The 22,159-nt window shown below is 37.1% G+C and overlaps 1 protein-coding gene across 2 annotated transcripts in view; it reads left to right on the top strand.

Annotated features, from left to right (window-relative positions):
* ANAPC10 (anaphase promoting complex subunit 10) overlaps positions 1-20,914 on the top strand; it is a 46,192-nt gene extending 25,278 nt beyond the window's left edge. The window contains exons 5-6 of one of the 2 annotated variants that reach the window (XR_012995223.1): positions 10,465-10,596; positions 20,642-20,706. Coding sequence is in view for 1 of the 2 variants with exons in the window: in XM_076337129.1 (XP_076193244.1) it covers positions 20,642-20,872 (231 nt within the window). In the remaining variant the exon portion in view is untranslated. Of the gene's footprint in view, positions 1-10,464; positions 10,597-20,641 lie in introns of both variants that reach the window. The other variant, XM_076337129.1, reaches the window with a different exon arrangement.
* The last annotated feature ends 1,245 nt before the right edge of the window (positions 20,915-22,159 follow it).

The following is a 22,159-nucleotide window of genomic DNA, read 5'->3' on the forward strand; positions in this document are numbered from 1 at the left end:
CTGTGCACACTGCTGGCTCATATTCATCTGGCTGTCGACCAGCACCCCCAGGTCCTTCTCTGCCAGTCAGCTCTCCAGCCACTCTTCCCCAAGCCTGTAGTGTTGCATGGGGTTGTTGTGGCCAAAGTGCAGGACCCGGCACTTGGCCTTGTTGAATCTCATGCAGTTGGCCTGGGCCCATCGATCCAGCCTGTCCAGGTCCCTCTGCAGAGCCTTCCTACCCTCAAGGAGATCAACGCTCCCGCCCAACTTGGTGTCGTCTGCAAACTTACTGAGGGTGCACTCGATCTCCTCATCCAGATCATTGATAAAGATATTGAACAGAACTGGCCCCTGGGGAACACCACTTGTGACTGGCTGCTATCTGGATTTAAATCCATTCACCACAAGTCTTTGGGCCTGGCCATCCAGCCAGTTTTTTACCCAGCGAAGAGTACGCATGAGGTTATATGCGTTCCTAAAATCATTAAGTAGTTCACTTTCCATATTCAGAGTTATGTTTTCTAACAATTGTTATTACTTTTACCATATCTCAGGTCCCCTTGTATTATTTGTTTTGCTGGTCTGCTTTTATTATAATGTACCCTTTTCAGAAAAGGCAAAGATGTTTGGCTAGTAACCACAGCGTGTTGTAATGAGGGTGGAGTATGTTTGCCATTCTACAGCAATGATTGACTTACATGAATGCCAGTGTCTATAACCACACATACTGTGGCAGTTTGGGTATCTTTTTGAATATATTCAAATTGCATAACAATGAAAAAGAATCACAGTAAATAACAGAATATCTGGTTTTCCAGTCAAAAGCATGATGGAACCATTTTTACTTTACCAGTGATGAGTCATGTGTCGTCTTATTAAAAAAAGGAAAATATTTCACTCCAGAAATAAGTCTTCACAATGATTTAGTCATATATCAGAAATTTCCTTTTAAAAAGTTGGATAATGTCACACAGGTGGAAGTAGTATTAAAAAAAAAGCAACAGTGAAAGACATAACAGGCTTCACTGTTTACTATAAAAACATGATTTTATTTTGGTTAGAAAACAAAACAGGAAAAATGGCATTTGGAAAAAAAAGTCTGAAAAACAGTCTAGTTAGCTGCTAAATAAACTTTGGAGGTGAAGGTTTAAAAAAAGCACCGAGATTTGTAAAGGGGGGGGACGGGGGGACACAGTGTATTTCACCTTAAGTAAGGGACAATGTGTAATAAGGGATTTTGTGGTTTTACAGCTCGGTGCATGTGTTTGAAAGCTGTTCTCTCAGCAACGTGGGTGGCAGGTTATGCTACCATATAATGTATTGTAGTTGGCTCTCCACACTTGTCAGGGTTAGCGTTCAACCATTCGGAAAATTTTCCCATTGTTCTATCATGTGAACCAAGGCTAGTGTTGAATTCCCAATAACCTTCTGCAGGAAAAAGAGGTTTAATTAGAAAGTTTTGAAATTTGATTACTTCTGTTATTGTCTTAATGTACTTCTCTCTCTAATTTAGGTGCTTATCTGCAAATGCAATCAATTTTTGCTCAGAAAGATGAAAAACAAACTTAACACTGTACTGCAGTTGCTTCAACACTTTTAAAAGAAAACTTGTATACTCAATTCTGTCTTTCTTCAGCATTAACACTCTATTTCCATCTTAAACATGTTTGCTTTAGATGGATCATAGCTTTTGGCAGCTACTGCATTTTTAGCAAATAATACTGTTTCTAGTAAGAGTTGCAAAAAAAAAAAAAAAAAACCCCAAAACTTTGTGTGAGGTCCTTGTAAACTGAACCTTGGGAACGTTATGTTATTTCTGTATTTTCCCTTCTTTTGTGCTTCTTCTCTGTTTGTGTCATGGTTATAAATTACATCGTTTGAACTAGAGAATTAAAAACATTTTATTTTGTGATTCCTGTAATTTAAAAAAGAGAATGTTTGTTTTATGTGTATTTTTTTTTCTTTTTACCTGTTATTTCAGAGGCTGGCACACAGAGAAATAAGCAATTATGGTATTGAAATTCCATTGTGCCAGCACCTCCAGGGCATAATCCAAAACAACCAGAAAAATCGCCTGCTGGGTTGTATGCAGTATGCTTGTGTGAACATCAGTGTCTGCTGTTCACACATCATTTTTTACTGAAAGTTCCTCTTGGAATAAAGGTTCTGTGTTTGGAGAGTGCACTGGGATATTTGTTGGTCAATGGTTTTTCAAAGTTTGTAGGGATTTCTTATTACAGTTTACCAATGTAGGCTCACTAGATACTTCTTGCAGATAATCATTAATGCTTCAGAAGTAAGAGAAGCAAGCAGAAATTTGGTTTTGGCAAAATAAAAACCAGATCAAGAAAAAGCTCGATGCTCTTCCCTTCGTTTAAGCATTCTGCTTGAAGACTGAACATGGGAGTGAGGAATAAGGTGGATGGGTGGAGGGGGAGATGATACCATGACAGAAGACACTCAAATACTTAGTTTCCCTACTTCAATATTTTAACCCCTTCCCTTCCTTCCCCCTCCCCCCCTCCCTTTTTAATGCAACCGTGTTGTCTAGTTGACATTTTAAAACAGTACAAGTGCATCTAGCATTACAGCTTATATTGGATTTCAGTGTGCAGGCTCATCTAGAATGTCTTCATGGTGCTCGATCAGATCACACACACACACACACACACACACCAGTTGATCAGAATTTGTTTTAACTGTAGTTTACAAAATGTGTAATACTATTCACTTGCAAACTGTAGCATGTAGCAACATCTATTTTCTCATTTGTTTTTAATCTCTCTGCACTTGGGCATATTGTTGGAGACCCTGGTAGGCAAACTGTTTAATGCAGGGACAGATGATTACAGTTTCTAGTCTTTTCCTAGATTCATAAAAGCTTAGAGAAAAGGAAATGATTCTAAACCAGATTATAAGGTTCAAGCTAGGTAAAGTGTGATAGTTTACCTTGATACTCAAGATAATTATCTATTTATCTGACTGAATAAACACTGCTAAAGTCCTTCTACTAGTATAATTGCCAGTGGCAAATGATGTCAGTGTATGCTTGCCAGTATAGAAATTATGCTTTTGGTTATCTATCTAAAAAGATATTACAGACTGACTTCACTTGTGGGTTTTTTTTTTTTTGGTTCCTGCCCCCCTCAACTGCAGTTAAGATCGTGTCATATGACCATAGAGCTATATACATGTGTGTCGTCTTCCTTCAGTGAAGTAATTGCAAAAGTGTCTGTCCTTCCTTTTTACTGTTATCAATATGGTAATGGACTAGTTCTTAGGTATAGGTTATCTTAATTTCTTTTTCAGATTAAAGCATAATGCTTTTCCACCCAGGTATGGTCTTCCATGTTAAACAGAAAATTACTTACGAGGTTATTTTACTGTTTTTATAACCTCTTGTGAACAAATGTACTACAATTCATTGCAGAAATTAGGTCAACAGGTTGTTTGGGCACAGAATTAGATTTTTTTTTTTTTTTTTTTAATCGTTGACAAGGGGAATGCTGGCACTCTGAATTTCCCTACAGTGTTAATTGCTGTAACAACGTCATGCATCTATTTAGTTTTCCTTGCTTGTAAAGATTTGAAGGGAAGCTTCTGGTAACAATTTTAATTGCGTGTGTCCCCACGGGGAAATTGCTGTGTGGATTGTCAGTTAGGTTTTTTCCTTGGATGTTTGAAGAGGCTCCTGATCACATAAGGCTTCACGGTTTGAGCTAAGGAAAGCTGAAAATCTTTGCTTTCTTTGTTTGTCTGCTGTATCATTTATTGGCTTTTGGGGAAGTATGAGGGGAAATGATAAGTATTCTGGAAGGAATCCAGACACCTGACTTTACCAGTTATTTAGCAGAGCAAGAAGGTAGGTACCATTGAAGTAACTGTCTGGAACAAGGGACCCTTCTTTAATCTCTAGGGAGCAGTGTGCTAGGAAGAAGGTCTTGGAGAAGTGCTTTCTGATATAAGCAGACCTGTATTTGAAAGGGAAATGATGTTTTTCTGTAGTAAAGGGCCCTGCATACTGCATGGAAATTGTTAAATAGAGGGCTGTTTACCTATCTCCTTGTCTTTTTCTTCCCCTCTACCACATTCTACAACCATGCCCTTTCCCATCCTTGAAGTTCCCCAGACTGAGAAATCCAAAGTTATCTGCTCTGGTTTTGGATTTGGTATGTAAAAGAACATTGTGGGAGTCCAATACTGAACGCCAGCATCTTCCTTGAAAGATTTAAAACCGAGTTCTTTTGTGTCAAAGATGATAGTAAGATGTTGCTCACGCACTCCTGCTTTTCTCTTTCTGGAGAGGTTGCTAGCCAGTTGGAAATATCTTGCAGTGGCATTTGAGCTATTTTTTTCCACAAACTGCGGCTCAGGATTGAGAGGATAAAGTCAGTGAATTATAAATAATCAGCTTTGATTTACCTGATTGTCTTCAGACTTAATTGTGGAAAGTAATCCTTAGAGGGAGTACTAGATAATTTCAAACAGTGAGAAGTGCTAAATACATGCAGAAAGGTCAAATCAAAGATTGATTCTGATCTTTCTGGGTGCTACTACTAACACCATTAAAATCCTTCAAAGAGGAAAGCCATCAGCTGACACTTAATTTGGGTTAAGCATAAGAAAAGAAGATATAAAGGGAATGGGAACTTTCTAGGATACCTAAGAACTAAGAAAGTCTTGTGTTGTCATCTCAGCTGGTGCTGGTCAACTGGCACACCACACCTTATTTTCTGTTTCACTTAAAACAATTTGTAGGCAACAGCAGCTGGGAACATCCTGTGACTGTCTTAACCACTCTTCTTTAACAGTTTAGCAATGGGGTGGGGGGAGGAAGTGGCCCCAGCGTAGAGGAAATTAGGAGCCAGTTGGTCCACCACTTACTATTTTCTGGCCTATGTGTGGCTTCCATGTTGTGTGTGTCTTTATTTGCATGAGTACAAATTCAATCGGATTTCACTATTTGTAGTAGGTATTGCCTTGTGGCAAAGTTATCAGGTGCTGCTACTAAGTAAGATTTCAAAAAAACCCAAAACAAAACCCCAGAACAAATCCATAAAATGCACTTGATGTGCCATGCTTTGTCAGGCCAGCACCAAAACAAACAACCAAAAATTTCCATAAATTCACAAGAAGTGTTAACATGCATAAACAGTAGTAAGAATATATTATTCTGTATCTCTCAAAATGAAAAGACAGACTTTTTCTTCAGGTAAAAGTAGATGAACAAATGTATCTCATGTAGGTATGTGAGGGGGTTTTATCATTACAATCATCCTTTTTTTTTTTTTTTTTTTTTTTTTTTTTTTTTATTCCTGAAGCTTAACATTTTAGTGGAAAACTGAGATTATTCATAGTGTCATTAAGAAAGTAGTTACGGAAAGTAATGCTGTTCACATAACAAGTTAAAGCAATCCTTGAGATTCTGAAGAAAATGCTACCTGGCAAGTGATAGATATCTAGAACAAATCCAGAGTTCTTGAGCAAGAGATTCAATTGCTTCAGAGCTATAATTGTGACAGTCCTTTCTAGAGTTAGGTCTTGCTCCCTTGATTGCTGAAATGTTATTTTGGTCAGGGATCACGGGTCTGCTAGGAGCTTTGATGAGAACACTGCTAGACAGTGTCTACATCACATTCTTTGCTAAGTTTTCTGGGGGGTTGAGGGAGGGAAATCAAATGTTATTTTATCCTGTTCCTTATCTCAAGTAGTGCATGGAAATGTTTCTATAGATCTGAAGTATAATTTATTTCTTTCTGAGGACTGTTCTCTGTCTTATTCTGTCATAAGATAACCAAGATCGTGCATTTGAATCAGAAAAAATCTTTCCCAGGATTTTCCCATTTTCAGCAGGAACACACAAGAGAGGGTGGAATGAGAATAATAATGTAGCATATGTGTCTGGCTTGAGGGCCTGTGCTCTCTAGCCTTCTTCATCCAATTCCTAAACTAGGTTTATCTCACGCTCCTATTTTATTTCAGAATGAATTCTGGAGTGTTTTATGTCTCATGTTAGAGGAATGTTAACAAATACAGTTTTTACTGAGGCTTTTTATGAATGCTGTTCTCAGTCACAGTCTTTGAGTGAACCATGAGAGTCTAGCTCCTAATGCTTAGTATGATCCTTTTTTTTTTAATTTTTTCCCCCTCTGTATCTGTCAGAGGTCAAATTCAACTGTGTGTATGAAGGATTTTTTGGATAGTTTCTACTAGCAAACGCAGAAAATCCTAATTTGTTTCTCTTATGTTGAGATTCATTTGTTACTTCTTAGCAAGATGATGTTACTGAGGTTAAATCAAATCATATGTTGTTTTTTTCGTTGTTGCGAAACGAGTTGCAGTTCCATATCAGGAGAAATGATTTAGTAAAATTTTCAAGTAGGCTTCCTTCTGTTTGAACAGGTCTCTGTTGTGATTATGATGGTCACCATGTTTGACAGAGAGGTTTTCATAAATCGGCTTTGGGTAAATCCAGCACTGCTGGGGTAAGAACTTCTATTGTGGAATTATTAGAGTTTCTTCTTTTTATTTATACTGTCTGTCATGAGGAGATAAAGATTTACTCACGTAGCAGAATTCTATTAAGCAGAGGAGCATAAGTACCCACAGGACTTTAAGGTATACAGTAAGTCACATAGATTTGTAATCCAATTCTATCAGCTTGTTACTGACTTCACATCTCTAAGCAGTAGGATGATATCCAACAGTAGGTCTAGATTTAGAACTTAGTAGGCCTATTGGTAAGCAAGTTTTCAATTATGTCATTCTTGTGGTTTGTTTTTTCTGCTGCCCCCTCATTCTTCAGGAGCATACACGATGTAATTTTATTTTGGTTCTCATACAGTTTATGCTGAAGAGCTGATATTCTTACATCTGTTGAATGTAGCATTAAGACTATTCCAGACTGCTGTTTATAGTAGACATGCTGTTGCAGTAAGGTAGTCATTAGCCCAACACTGTATAGCTCCATCCGAATATCTTCTTGAACTGTACATTCTTTGAGTGAATGGTGACTTGAGGAATCTTTGACTCCTAGAAAGAAGTCAAGAAATAGAATTCACCTAGATTGAGAGAAGCAGAGTCTGGAGTCTGACCTCCACATTAAACAATGAAACATAGCCTTGCATTTTTCTGGACACACTTACATACGGATTTGTAAGAAAGCGCAAGCAAAAGGTAAACACTCTACTGCATTTGTTCCAATATGTTAAAGGAAAAGAAATTGTGTGTAGATGTAAAATTAAATGCTTCCATTGGGCAACAGTCCTGATTCCAGCTTTGCAAATTTATGAAAGTGTATTCTGGCTCATATAAAACTACCCAGCTGAACCTCTGACAGATATACTCCTATTTCTTCTCTTTTAAAGTTCATTCAGATGAAAATATATCTCCAGTGAGACATGTTTATGAATTTGGGATCTTTCTCAGATGAGATATTGCATTGCATTTTAAATTTACACAAATAGTTTTCACAACAGTCTCTTGCATTTGTTTCCAATGAGTAAATATTCCTTGAGTTGAGCATACATCTGCTCCGGATCCTGTGAAATGTTACTCTGCATTTGCTTATTGAAATCTGGCATGCTATAACGCGCTTGAGTAATGTTACAGTTTATCAGGTTTTGCCCCACTCTACTGAGTATCTGCATCCACACAGTCCTTATCCAGATGCAAAAATGTTTAACTTGTTTGTGTACTATATTTCTGCAGGATTTGGGGATTATTTACATAGGTTTAGGGTCTTCAAATTCCTTGATTTTAGGAGAGGCAACTCTCTCATTCTCTACTCAAACATTACAGAAACAAGTAATTCCTGTGGAACCAGGAGAAATGCTTTCACTTAACCCCAGTGTTTTTTGTGTCTTACAAAGCAACAACTTGTCCTCTTGCTTGTAGAGAATAAGTAGGATTTTGTAATTTGGTAGCATTCTGGTATAATTTATTGCAGCCTTTTTCTAACAATTAAAAGTCACTCAGGAACTATGTTTTTGTGTAATGGATAAAATGTTAGAGCCATGCAGTTTTGTGGGCCCGTCTTCTGGTAGAAGATCAGAAATCTAGTTCTCTTCAATGTATAATAAGAGCACTTTTCAGTGAGGGGTGTGTTTTTCTTTTGTTTTAGATGTACTTTCTTCCCCTCACCTATAAAGGGTGCTTGAGAGCTCGCAGCTGTCTGCTATTACTACTATTGACTTTTTTTTAAAATGTCATGATATTCCCATTTTCTTATATTTATTTATTTCCCATATTAATTTTCCGAAGCATTCCAGCATTCTCTGGAATGCAAAGTGCAAGGCATGAAGTGTAATCACTAGGCTATCTCCGCTAAGTTATTCAAGATGATTTGATACAGGATTAACTCAGTGTGGCTAGTTTTCAGACACTTAAATCTTTAATATTCATTGCATAATCTGATTTTTTTCAAATACTTTCTTTGTATAATTTAACTGTAGCTATGTCTAGACATGTTTCCTGGATATGGCTAAACAATTTTGAAGGTAAATTATGAGCTGATTTTTTTTTTTGCACTTTCACACAAACATAATACCATTCCATTATATACATTAGAACAAATGGGAACTGCAGACATCAGAAGTACAGTTTTCATCCATTTTGTAAACCTCTGCACCTTTGTAAGATTAGTTATTTCCCAGTAGTGTTTTCAGTCATTTAACTTCCATTTGCAATAAATTTGTGCAGTGCATCCATACAGTCCATTTATATTGTTTCTGCTTGTAGACAGCAGTTCTGGTTTGGAAAAATTGGTAGGACCTCTTCCTTTATGCTCTTCTATCTCCTGGTTTCTGATGTCTTAATTCTATTTGCCTTAAGATCATCTTGTATAAGGCCATCGCTTAACAAGTAACTATTGTAGGATTTTCTTTTAAAGCACTTGTTTCTTTGCTTACAGGAAATTCTTCTTATTTTCTCCTTTCTTGTAGGATTCTGTGGTGTTCTGTTACCTTTCATAAAAGGCAGCTGCCAATATTAACACCTTGTCCCATTCTTCGGTCAGCAGTTCCATTTGTAATGTAAATTCACCTGAACTTCAGAGGGTGTTTTTTAATATATTTTCAGACGACTTTGCTGTAGCATGTTCCACTGCTCTTGTTCAATCTGTTTTCTGTTCTCTTTATATAGCTGTCTGCTCTTTCACTTTCTGCTATCCTACTTCCTGGTTTCCCCTACCTCTCTTCAGTAGACGGTTGAAATGCTACTATCTTCCCTGAGAGCAGCCTGACTTACCTGGAAACTGTAGGAGATTGTCCTTATTTTGGATGGATGCTGCTTTGAAGAGGGACTAAGGTTTTTAGATCTTAGTATGGGAATTGGAAAATCTTAGGGCTTTTCAGTGCTTTGGGGGGGAGGAACTTAAATTCATGACTAAGATAAGAATTTAAATAGAAGGGCTAGTAATGTGTCATCTTAAGTAATTTTTAAGAACTCTGTGCTCTATTTCCTTTGTTATGAAAACCTTAGTCCACATGCTTAACCACATGTTTTTTTTGACAGTTCTGTCACTATTTTGTATTTTGTGTTGTGACTAGAAAGTTTGAATGCATATAGTGCCATTTGTTGGAATGAACTTGGGAAATTGTAGGGGTTTTTGTTTTGTTGTGTTTGACACTTTTTTTTGTAAAGCAGTCTCCCTGTTTTTTTCTTGTCTTCTGATCAGGTAAAAGTTACTGGAAGGGTTTTCAAAGGAACAGTGCTATGAATCATGTTTGCCATGTTTATGCCATCGTTTGCTCCATTTTTACAACAGTTGATCCTTTAAACATATAATTGTTAGAGAATCTTCTGGTTCTATTTTGTATCATCACACAGCATACTAAAAATGACTTGTATCAGTGGGTCATCATCTGCCAGACTCCTACTTAGTAGGATACTTACCTGTTACCTTGTGTATATGGGGCCTCCTCCTTAATTACTTGTCCGACAAATGAAAAAACATTGCAGTGAGATAAGCTTTTATGATTTGAAGTGCTTCCCAAAAGATACAAAATGTTTGATCTCACTAAATGAGATTTGCACTTCTTTCTAAGTGTGCAATGTTGGCTGTATATTTTCTAGTAATTTTTTTTTTTTTTTTTTAAATGTACTGTTTCATTTCTCCCATCCACATCTGTCATACTCTGAGCTACTGATAATTTTAGTTGGCTAGTACCCTGGTTTTTTAAAAAAAAAAAAAAAAAAAAAAAAAATCCCTCATCCCTTTTTCAGAATGCTGGAATTTTGGAAAGTTTAAACACTTGCAGCAAACCATAGCTTTTATACCATTCATTTTTAGGACCAGACTGTCCAGATGCAGTCTGTTCCAGTATGTCTGCAACTTAGACTTTAAACAACTTAGGTACCAGAAGTAGGCAAACTGAAGCAGAAAGTTTGTTTTGGGCTGCATTACCTATTTTTGACACTGTCAGCCAGGCCACCACTCTAGAGCATAAGCTCAAGAATTTTTTTTTTTTGTTGCTTTTTCAGCTTCAGCATACTATCTGCCAAGCTCAAGGGAAGTAACTGAGATTCACATTGGAGCCAAGTCCCTGTAGGTCTGAAGGATTTCCCTTGATACCAGGAGTCTTCTCAAAGTTTAACGGCAGTGCACCTGCAAAGGTATGGCATTGCTGTCTATTGTGACAGCTGGTTAATGAGACATAGGTCCCAGCAGGAGAATGCTAATGAACTTAGGATATGTTTGCCTTCCCCTCCTCCACTCTTGACTGATCCTTAAATGGATTATGAAAACCATTTTTCATTAAATCAGCGATCCAAAATTTCACAGCTGTTATGACTGATTTCAGTTGGAGACAGTATTTCTTCTGGAGCAACAGGTTCCTGTTAAAATGGAATCTGTTTTAGCTGAAACCAAACTAAACTTAGATGACTTCCTGCTGTGGGTTGAAGGTTTGCTTTGGAGTTTTAGGCCTTATTTCCATACACACACATATGAAACTCCATGCTAGACTGTGGTGTCACTCTGTGCTTGCTGATTTGATCACTCTGCTTTCCAAAGGGACAGGGAGAAGGTTTTTGTGTTTTTCTTAAGTTCCAGTGGATAGGATGGCTGCCACTTAAAACATACACAGACAGGCAGTCCTTCTCTAATGAGAGTTAATTTATGGATGTGTCTAGCATAAACTCTATTATGTAAAAGTTCAAGTGACCTGGCTCAACAAAAAAATAGGATTTTAAAGATGTGGGACTCGAGAGCAAACTGTCCAAGCCTATTTAGCATTTTTGGCCTTCTCTGAAATATTATATACATCTTGAGACATATTTTTGTAATGAATTTTGAGCTGCCTATGCATCGTCCTTCACAGAACATATTAAAAAAAAAAAAAAGCGTATATGGCACAACAAATGTGAAAACAGTGTTCCTTTCTTTCCAGAGAGACTTTCATAGCAAACAATCTGTGACAAATTCCTGATGGTTTCTGCAGATACATTTTTCTAGAATGAAGAGTTGTTTTCAGCCAAATTCTAGAGGATGAAGTATTCAAAGATTGTTGTCTATTTTTTCTTTTTTTTTCTTTCCCTTTACTTGCTCTTTTTCTGCCACCCAGAGTTAAGTAGACAATATTTTCTGAAATTACAATTGAGTAAGACAGTTTTGGCTGACAAATCCACAGTAGCTGAGCATTTGGCAGACTATTTATTTGTCTCTCAGGCTGCATGTACCTGATTGTACAAGTGTTACTGGCAAGTACTGCGAGCAGATGCAGTAGTGTGAGTGTGATGGGCAGGGTGGTGTTGCTTAAGTACCACGGACAGGGGCCCCTCCACAGGTGTCCAGACCATCCGTGTATCAACCTGTGGGACTTCCACCAAAGTGACTTCATCTGTCAGGAATTTTTTATGTGGGCAGTTCAGCACAGCATTGACCTTTTTGCAGGCATCAGTACTTATGATTCTTTATCACTTGATACTTTTGAAACAGCTGTTTTTCCTGTGAGTCTGTCATAAAATTCTTGGTGTTCCACAGCATGTGCAATTGTACCCCATTTTGTCCCGTTTGACAATAGTCTCATCTGCATACTTACTCAGCAGAGACTCCCCTCGTGTCTAAGACTCCATTGCTGTCCTCTTACATGCTCCTTGTCTGATTTCAGAAGATTTCAAAGACAAACTATCAGGGCAATAATAATGCAAAACCTGACTTTCCCTGTTTAACATTTCATGGATTAAATTTCAATGCTGTATTATTCCTAAGTTTATTCCTGTTGTTTGTGGTATTGAAATTCTGTCTGAATCAATGAAGTACATGTGGGAAGAGATTGCATTGTTTTATCAGTAGAATCAAATTGAATGGTTCCTTGCTTTTTTACCGTATGGGGAATTTCTAACCAGGACGCCTCATTCTAAAGAATATCAAAATGGACCAGTCAATGAAACCATTTCATGAGTTGGCTGGTGAATCACTTCTGCTAAATGAAATTTAGGTTACATCTTAGCTCAGTTGACATCATCTGCTTACTTCAGAAACATGCCTGTTTCTGTGATCTACAAGGTGGCAATATGATATAACCCACTGACATTGTCCAACATGTTGTGCTGCTTATGTAATCCAAACATGAAATTTGGAAAGGCAGTATAAGAATCTCTGTTTGAGCCTCGTAGATGCTAATCCTTGGCCCATCATGCAAGGAGGACAGGGCTCACTGGTTACCCACACTGGGAACCTATCAGTGCATTTTTGTGGAGTAGCTATTTACGTACAGTAGCTGTGATTCTTGGAGGTGTTGTAGTTTAGCTGCTATGATTGAACCTGCAGTGTTTTAAGAAACCATAGGAATTTAGGTGTTAAATCATAAGGAAATGAGAATGGATCAAGATTGTTTTTTATGTAGGGGACCACTAGGCAGCATAGGACTTAAACACAACACTGTTTTGAGGAATTCCAGTTCTTCAAACATATTTTTGTGTCCCTGAGGTGATGCCTAGAGGGGATGCCCACTGGCAATTCTATATCACAGTTTCTGTTGGATAGGCATGACAAACTCATACTGATGCTCAGCTTGGTTATGATGGCAATGAGCTGGGGGAAAGCGGGGGGGGCATGGTTTGAATAAAGTTCAGATCAGACTTCAGACAGGTTTGTCAATAGTTTTTTTTGCATTGTATCAGTGATCTGTCTGCAGATCTCCATCCAGTTGCATGTCTCATGTGTAAAAACTATTTGCAAGTTTTCAGTGATACCTGTGTAGAAGCATTATATTTTTAGTTCCAAGCATTACACTAACCTCGAATTTAATGGTTTTATGCTATTTACCAAGTATTGTTTTTTTTAAATAAAACCCAACAAAACCAGTCTTCTGTGGTTTGAATCTGTTTTACACCTCAGTCCGTTGCTCTTTCACAACTTGTCAAGTGTATTTAAAATTTGGCCGATCATATTTTAAAGGATGAGATCCTCATAGTGGGATAACATTGTCTTAGCTGATTCCTTCCCCATCAGAGGCTATAACTCCAGTTTTTAGATGTCTGCCTTTTACCTGGAGTTCATCAGTGAAAGATCTTCAAGATGATGGTGAGCTTCTTTTGCTTGACATAATAAAGCAGAAGTGTCGCTTTACAGAGCATTTTCTAAAGAATATTTAATTTTTGCAAGACTTCTTACCAATTCATTCAACAGTTCAGAAATGAGTGAAATGAAGACAAGCTATGGGTGATTCCGGACATATATACACTGTCACTTACAAACAGCTTAATTGCATAAACTGAATTGACGCACTTGATGCATTTGATTATTTATACCGGTACAAATGATTCCGAGAGAAACTCGGCAAGATGTGTTGAAAACTGATCGGTACAAAATGCAGTCAAATTTAGGGCATTCATGAAAATGCCAATTATTTGGCCTAATATATTTTGTCATTTTTCATAGTGTTTCCCTGTTACGTTGAGCTGATTGAGCACTTCTCTAGTATATTTTCAGGGTCTCTGTGGTCTAGTTGACTTCTATTCTACTTCTAGGCTCAGATACATATTCTGTGACAAATATTTATTTTGGTAATCTGTTTCAGTAAACTTTACTTACTCTTTCTAGCTTGGCTTGTGTGTTTAGTTGTCTTCATTTTAATCGGATACAACTTTCTAACACATGGGCATTGGTTAATTTTTACTGTTTTAATCTGGAGCAGAATAGTCTGGAGAAGGAGTTTCTGTAAAACTTTTTGCAAGGATCTTTTTGACGTTTCTCTTTTTCAACATTCCCAGTCTTCCCAAAAGTAATTTCTTTCAGCTCATTTGAACCAAAAACCTTATATATGATAGGAATTTTTAGTATTTGCAGGTTTCACTGCCTAATGTAGCTTATTCTGCAGCTAGTCTCCTGTCTGCCCAAACCCATAGTTGAATCTTCCTGAGGGATGGACTGTGCTCCTCTAGACTCTTCAGGAACTGCTATTTGGAAGAATGGAAAACTTCTGTTACCTAATGGACTGAAGTTAGATTTCTTGACCGTTTAAGTAGGTGACTGATTAAGACCACAGAGCCGCCTCCTTAGGTGGTCGTTGCTTCTTTAGAGCAAAGAAGTGTGCTTTTCACAGTGGGTCCTTTGAGCATGTTTCTGTGTTTCTTGTTAAGCTGCTAATGTGGTGTCCCTCCTTTGACTCACTTGGAACTTGCGAAGTTTCTTTTGGACATGCTTCATTTTTCTGCTGGAACTGGTGCATCACTGCTATTAACTGGTTCTCTTCCTTCCTAAGTGAAGTGATGGCTGAAGCCCAAGCTCTGCTACTTCATGTGTTGACAGTTCCAATACTTGGAATTATGCAGAGGTCTACTGATTCTGAATCCTGGTAGCTATATGGTAGGACATGGCAGTTATGGAAAGAGAATTTTGGAAATTTAGCCAGCCTTCTTTCTCCTTGCCAGTTGTTGTGAAAACATATTTGAATAGCTGTAAAAAAACAATGGCTAAACAGGGAAAAGCCTTTCCCATATTTGATCACTCAACTTGGAGAAAGTCTGTGTATTGATAAATACTTCATTTCTGCATTTATTTCCTCTGGAACTTAGTTTTATAATCATCTTCTGCTTGGAAGAATACTTTATTGAGAACACCTGCTTTGAAAAGCTTAGGTTTTTTATGTAACTGTATGGTAAGAACTAGTTAAGCACATAGAAAGGCAAAATTATGTTTGTGAAGAAGAGTCTAGCCACTACTTTTAATTTCAAAGGTGACTAAGTCACTAAAATAAAAAGAAGCAGCGTTAACATTTTTATGAGAAAAGTAGAAGGAGTAAAATCAAATGCTGTTTGGTTTCACAGCCTGTTTTAGAGGCAGCCACTAGAAATATGTGTTGTCATTTGGTCTAGTAGTACAGATGATTAAATGGAAATGTGATGAGGTACCAACATCTCAGAATCATGTATTATGCTGAAGCTGTGATGGCAGCAGTAATTCTCAGGTTTCTGTCAGTACATGTGTGCAGAAGAGGATTTTTTCTCCAGGGGAAGAAAATGGGCTGCTTTTTCTTCCTATGTATGCACAGAAAAACTTACTCCCCTGAAATCTGGGAGCCCTGTCTAGCATACATTCTGGGATGTGTTTGTAATGACCCTGAATATGAAACTACTTACAGTGGGTTTTTTCCTTTCTGTATCTTCACAAAAGATATCTTTGTAGGACAACAAAAAATCACGTATTGTTTCAAGGATGTTAGTCTACTGTAAATACAGCAAACAATTTGGGCTGGGCTTATAAGCCTAGTAGAAGTAGCAGCTTGAGTTATATGCCACTTCGAAGACACCACAGAATTTAAGCAGAACATCACTTGAGTATGGAAAAGAGGTCAATATTCAATTTAAGTAGAATTAAGTAAAATAGAAAAGCCTTCATTGGATAAATAATTTCCTATCCTATAAGGAGGCCAGCAATACCAGCATTGAACAAGCTTCCTTTTAAAAGCTCTGGTCTTGTGTTCAGTCATCTTTCTGAAGTGTAGCTTCAAGTTGCTTTGGCCTTGATTACTTTATTTTTATTTTGTTGTGTGGTTTGCATCTTCTATGGTAGAACACCCATTAGTTGCAATAGTAGCCTTGCCAAGTGTGTATGGAATTCTGTAGAACCTCTGGACTATACAATACAGTGAAGAAACAGGGCTATTAAATTGGCTGGGGAGGAGATTTCCATTGAGAACATTATTTCTGCTTTGGCTTTCAAAATAACATGGATTACTGGAGTGGGAGTATATGTCCATAGGTAAATCTGTAGCATGCAGAGGACAGGAAAAATAAGAAAGCAATGGAGAGAAAGCAGGAGAAGAGATAGATAAGAGTATATAACAGCAGCAAAGGACAGGTGAGTGATTTTTCCATTTCAATTTTTATCCCTTTGTTCCTTTATTTTGACTTTCATGCTGCTCTTGTTTACCGATTGTCACAAAATTTATAGCAAATTTAAAAAAAAAAACCCAAAACCCTAGGCTTTTAGTATATTGTATGCAAGATTAGTCTAGAGCCATAGGAACTGTCCTGAGTTACTAATATTGAACTTGCATTGATTCTTCCCTTTGTTTCCCTCTTTTTAGCCTTTTCTGGTAAAACACATAACAGAAAGAAACTTCCAATTTTTAATTTCACTCAGGTAATTAATAATATAGCTGATTTTTAAAACTTTTCTGGAAGCCAGTTAATTGTGACTCATTCTTAATGACCTACATAGGAGGAAAAAATACAGGAGGAAACTTAATCTGGTATTTTCTTATAGTGGACTTATGCTGTAGAGTTGGGGTGAAACGCATAGATATATGTATGTATATACAGTGGCTAGTGCTTTTAAAGAACAGGGTTGACAGCAAAGTCAACTGAAATGGATTTAAAGTATAGTATTTACTATAGGTAGAGCTGCTAGTGCCACCTGTACTTAGGGTTGCGTGACCCTTTCCATTTTAAGGCTTAACTCTTAGTTACTTTATAACTTTTGCCAAAGTTCAGTTCAGACAGATTTTTCCATGCCAGATGTCTGCTTTGGGTTGAATTTTTTTGAAAGTTTCAGTCAAAGCAGTTTTGCTCCAAGAATAAGGCTAGTGAAAAGTATGCTATTTTGCTTGTGTGAGAATATTCTGGTGTCCTTCTTTGATGCTCCAGTGCCCCCAAGCTCTGAAGCAAGGATTTGAAATTTGGCAATAGTTCAGCCTTTGTGTTGAGGATGTGCTTTTTGCCTCCCTGTAAAAATCCACCCAGATTTCCAGACCGGTTTACAAGGCTTTGAAAGATTGCCATTTGCATGGGCTTAATAGGAGTTTCTTAAAACTTCACAGTAAGTTTCCTTTAGATTCTGTTCACGCTGGGAATGCTCCAGGCAGAGTAGAGCTGCATATTTCATCCCACTTCTGCTAGGAATTGTAATGGCTGGATCTGGGTGCTGACATTGAACTAAGAGCGGGCAGTATTTTGTCTTGTACCACCACCGCCTATTCCCATGTCCTATTCCTTCTCCCTGGTGAAGGACCTGGGCCCTCCGGAAAAAGAAACTGTCTCACTCATCTGAAAGAGCATGACAGCTGTGGAGGAGAAGAATTTAGGAGCGTGTGTGTGTGTGCCTGGTTTGTACCATTCCTTTGGTCAAAGAAAATGTGTGTATCATAATGGCAAAATATTACTTCCTTTTCTAGTGGATGTTCAGATAATAATTGTTAGGTTTTGTTGTATTTAAACTTCAGTAGTTGAGTGGGTCTCAAGGTTTTAATCGTTTTACTGAACTACGTAGGCATCAATTTAAAAAAAAAGTTAGACTCAAAAGATGTCACAGTACAGTAATGTTATTTAGAGGGCAAAACTCAAGTGCTCACTTTTTTCAAACGTTTAAGTCTAACTCAGACCTCTTGCACTTAATACATTGTAGTACAGCCTCCAACTTCATCACAAGTGTTGCGTGCTTTGTCCAAGAGGCAACTATTTGATTGGAATGGGGAAAGGGGTCTATTCTGAGGATGAGTCCAGGATTTGTACAGTAAAGGATGTATATTCCTCTGTTACGGAAGTTAGAACATGTGGAGTAACTGAAGCAGAGATGTCAGGAATAAAAAAAGGCTGAGACAATTGAATGCTGCTTGATGAATTGTGTGCAATCTGTGCTTAGTCATGGTGTTTTTACATGATGCACTCAAATAATTGTTCCTAGGTGGCTGCTCATACTGTGTGTTCTAGTGGCTGGTTTGAGAACTCTTACCAATTCGTAGAAATGCAGACACTTACAACTGCAAGTGAACTCAGTGGGAGCTAAACCTCATGTAAAATACTGTATGTTACTAAGGACAGTAAAGATCAGGTTCAAAGTATGTGAGATTTGACATCTGGGACTAGGGAATATTTTAATCTAATTAACCTAATGCCTCAGTTGCCTGTTTTACAGATGTAGAAATTACTTATCCCATCTCTGTAGAAAGGCTCATGAAGAAATTGGTTGCCTTTGTAGCAGGACTGAAAAATAACATGCTATAAATAAAGCATATGACCATTGATCAGGGATGAAACAAAGCATTGATAAATATGTATCTTATTACATAAATAAACTTTTGATTACAAGTGTATTATTACATTAGTAAAATTACCTTTGCAACTCTTAACTTTCCAGTGCTTACCTTTATGACCCTAATAATTCTCTTAAAATAAAAGATGTGATTTTCTCTGTGAATTTAATAAGCATCCAACTTCTTTTTGTACAAATAGTCCAATTTTGCCAGTCCTTTGGTAGCTCTTTTGGTTCTGGAGGTAGAGTCATTACTTTACTCTTTGCAATTTCTTCCCCAATAAAGCATGCAAACCTGAACTATATTGGATCTGTCTGAAACCAGTGATGTGAACCTATAGAAAATGGTACTTTTTTTTTTTACTGTTTTAACTAACCACTTTCATAGTGATCCAAGCATAAAAATCCCAATATCATAGCCCTGGAACTTAAATTTTCCACTTCGAATCAGCAGTCAAAATTTGTGAACTGTGAGAATAATATTAAAATGCAAGTTTAATTAGCAATAATCTTTTAATTCTCTTCTAAATCATAGCCACTTTACCTTAGTACTAGTTGAATAAAATATTACTGGGATCCTCCTCCTTTCTGTTTACTGTGGAGATGGAAAGCATACTTGCTCAGACTGTTGACTACTACCTCACCATGATAGATTTCCCCTTTGTAAAACTGCTTCAACAATACATCATTTTTATCACTTTGTAAAGCCAACCGTTACCTGAAGTTTCCTACGCAAAAAAAGATTTTTTAGGTTTTTTGAAAGGGACAGGGTTACAACAAATAAATGAATGTGTTTGTGGAAGTGTCTAGCTCCAAGAGTGAAAAGATTTGCCACTAAGGTTTAGTGAATTTAATGCTTTGGAAATTATTTGTTGGAGACCCTGCAGCAGTGGACAGTTTTGGGTTGTGGGTTTTTTTTTTTTTTCTTTCTTTTTTAAGGTGGAGGTGTGAGGTTTTTTTGTCTCTTTAAACTTAAAGTAGTCATCAAACTTTTTTTTTACTTGTTTCTTGGGTCATTCCCTCAGGGTGTTTGCTGCCACTGAAACAGTAGATCTCAGATGGGTGCTTTGAAAGCATCAGCAATGGCAAGGCATTTGACAGGATGTTTGTCATGAGGTATTTTCAGGAGCAAGATGGGAATTTTGAGCTGCTCAAAGCATAGATCTTCCTTAGAGGAACTGTGCTGCTAAGAACAGCAGTCTTATTTGCTTAGCTGTGTGAAATCCACTTGCTTGTGGACAACTGTTTTGGGTTTTGTTTTTGTTGGTTTTTTTTATCCCAAAGACTTCCAGTTACTTGTGTGCTCTTCCATATGTGTTTTGAGCTGTGCTTTGAAGTTGGGCAACTAGCTTTAAACAAAAGCTGTTACCACACTTCTGCATAGCATCTAGCTTGATTTCAGCATGTTGATGTGTCAGTGATGTGGTTTAGAGTTAACGAAATGCAATTCTTTGCTTGCTTTGACATTGGTTTCTGTAGGATTAAAATTAAAAAAGAAAAAAGAATCATATTACACTTTGTTGTATAAAAGCCAAGTCAAAATGGACCTTAGAATGTGATTAAATGGCTGTGCAGCAATTATTAATTGGCCAGGCATCTGTCTTGACACATAGGTGAGATGAAGTCTCTGAGTTATCCTGTATTTTTTCCTCTGTCACCTTCCTCTTCCTCCTCCCCAGCCCCCCTAATACTCTAAGGAATTTCTGAAAACCCAGACCTTGTGTGGATTTAGTTTCCTACATAGGTCATTCTAGCATATTTTAGTTCAGAGTGTCTAGATAAAACAATTTAACTTTAAGATGCATATTTTTCTGTCATCTTTGAGCAGTGTACTTCAGTAACAAGATCCAAATAGTACTGCTTTGACTTTCTTGAATTTATACTCAAGTCTGTATTTTTTATATTGACTTTTTATTTTAAGGTTAAGGCACAAAATGAAGGGTAGATTCTGAAAGGCAAAAGCAAACACAACTGTAGTCAACCAAATTAGTTTGTATCTAATTACACCAGGTGTAAATTAGCTGTGAGTATTCAACTGTACTATTTCAAATTCATTTGAAAAAGTAACTAAAATCTGATTTGCAAAACTCTGCTCTATTAAACAGGTTTAATATGTGATACTTTATATAAAGTATGTTAGCTGTTTCTGAATGTTTTGCTTTTTTGTCTTGTTTTTGGCAGCAACTTGAACTAGTGGAACCGAGCGGCTGGATTCATGTTCCTTTAACAGATACTCATAAGAAGCCTATTCGCACGTTTATGATTCAGATTGCTGTTCTAGCTAATCACCAAAATGGAAGAGACACTCACATGAGACAAATCAAAGTGTACACCCCGGTGGAAGAGAGCTCTATTGGTAAATTTCCTAGATGTACAACAATTGATTTCATGATGTATCGCTCCATAAGATAAAATTTCTTAATAAGAAATAATAAAGGCATTTTTTTAATGGCAGTATCATTGGTTAAGTATTCAAATACTTAAAGAGCAGGGTTTACTTTGGTGTAATTATATCTTTATGTTTATACTTTGTACAATTTTGAAATAAAGATAATCTTGTGTTACAGTATATCGCAGTCCATAATTTTGCATTACTTTTGCTTGGAGTCTTTGAGTGATCTTGTACTATCTGAGAGGAAAAAAACCTGGGCACTTTAAAAGAATGTATTTGTGACCCAGAATCAATAATTGCTTGGATATAATACAGTTCTTTTTTCGAGTGGTTTCTTCCCCTAATGATCATGCATGGAAATATTTATTCTATAGTGTTACTGTTCATTCCTTTACCTAAAAGGAGGTACCTTTAAAGAGCGTTCTTCTTGAACAGGCAGGTTTAAAGACATTACCAGTAGTATTTTTCCATCATTGCTTATGTTAATGTTTTGTACCCTTTTCTGCATAGGTTTTTTTTCTGCTTAATGACTGTCTGCACAGATTTAAGCCTTCTTCATAACTGTGAAGTAGATCATAGAATATCTCAAGTTGGAAGGGACCTGTAAAGATCATCAAGTCCAACTCCCTGCTCCTTCCAGGGCTACCTAAAACTAAACCATATGACTAAGAGCATTGTCCAGATGCTTCTTGAACTCTGACAGGCTTGGTGCCGTGACCACTTCCCTGGGGTGCCTGTTCCAGTGATTGATAATGAAGATGACAATGACGTGAAGAAAACCGAACCTTTCCAAATTACTCAGTATAGTATATATGTTAATATAGATATACTGAGTATAGATCATCTAAACGTGATAGCTGCTCAGAACAGGAGGAGAGTTAGGAATGCTCCAACATTGTACAACAGCAGTAGGAATGAATTTGAAGGTCCAATGCACCTTCTAAAGTACTGAGAACTCAAGTGTGTAACACAAGGTAATCTCAGACTCATAGCATGGAGTTTCTTTTACATGTGTTTTAAAATAAAGAACATTGCAAGGAAAATGTATGCTTCGTCTACTTGCTATGAGTAGGAATATTTAACACCTCTACTAATGTCTCATAATCTAATTACTAGTTATTTCACCTTTTAAAAAAATTAAGTAGATTTTAGAAAGAGAGGCTGTTGAAGTACAAGGGTTTCTTTTAAAATGTTCAGTACTGATCAAACCCGTTCTTCCTCCTAGCACCATAAAAGTTGATGGTAAATCCAGACTAATCTCAGCCAAGGAAAACTTCTGATGCTCTTCTTAATTGTGAGCAAGGAAA

Source organism: Aptenodytes patagonicus, chromosome 4 (assembly GCF_965638725.1).
Source record: "Aptenodytes patagonicus chromosome 4, bAptPat1.pri.cur, whole genome shotgun sequence".
In the NCBI taxonomy this organism is placed as follows: Eukaryota; Metazoa; Chordata; class Aves; order Sphenisciformes; family Spheniscidae; genus Aptenodytes; species Aptenodytes patagonicus.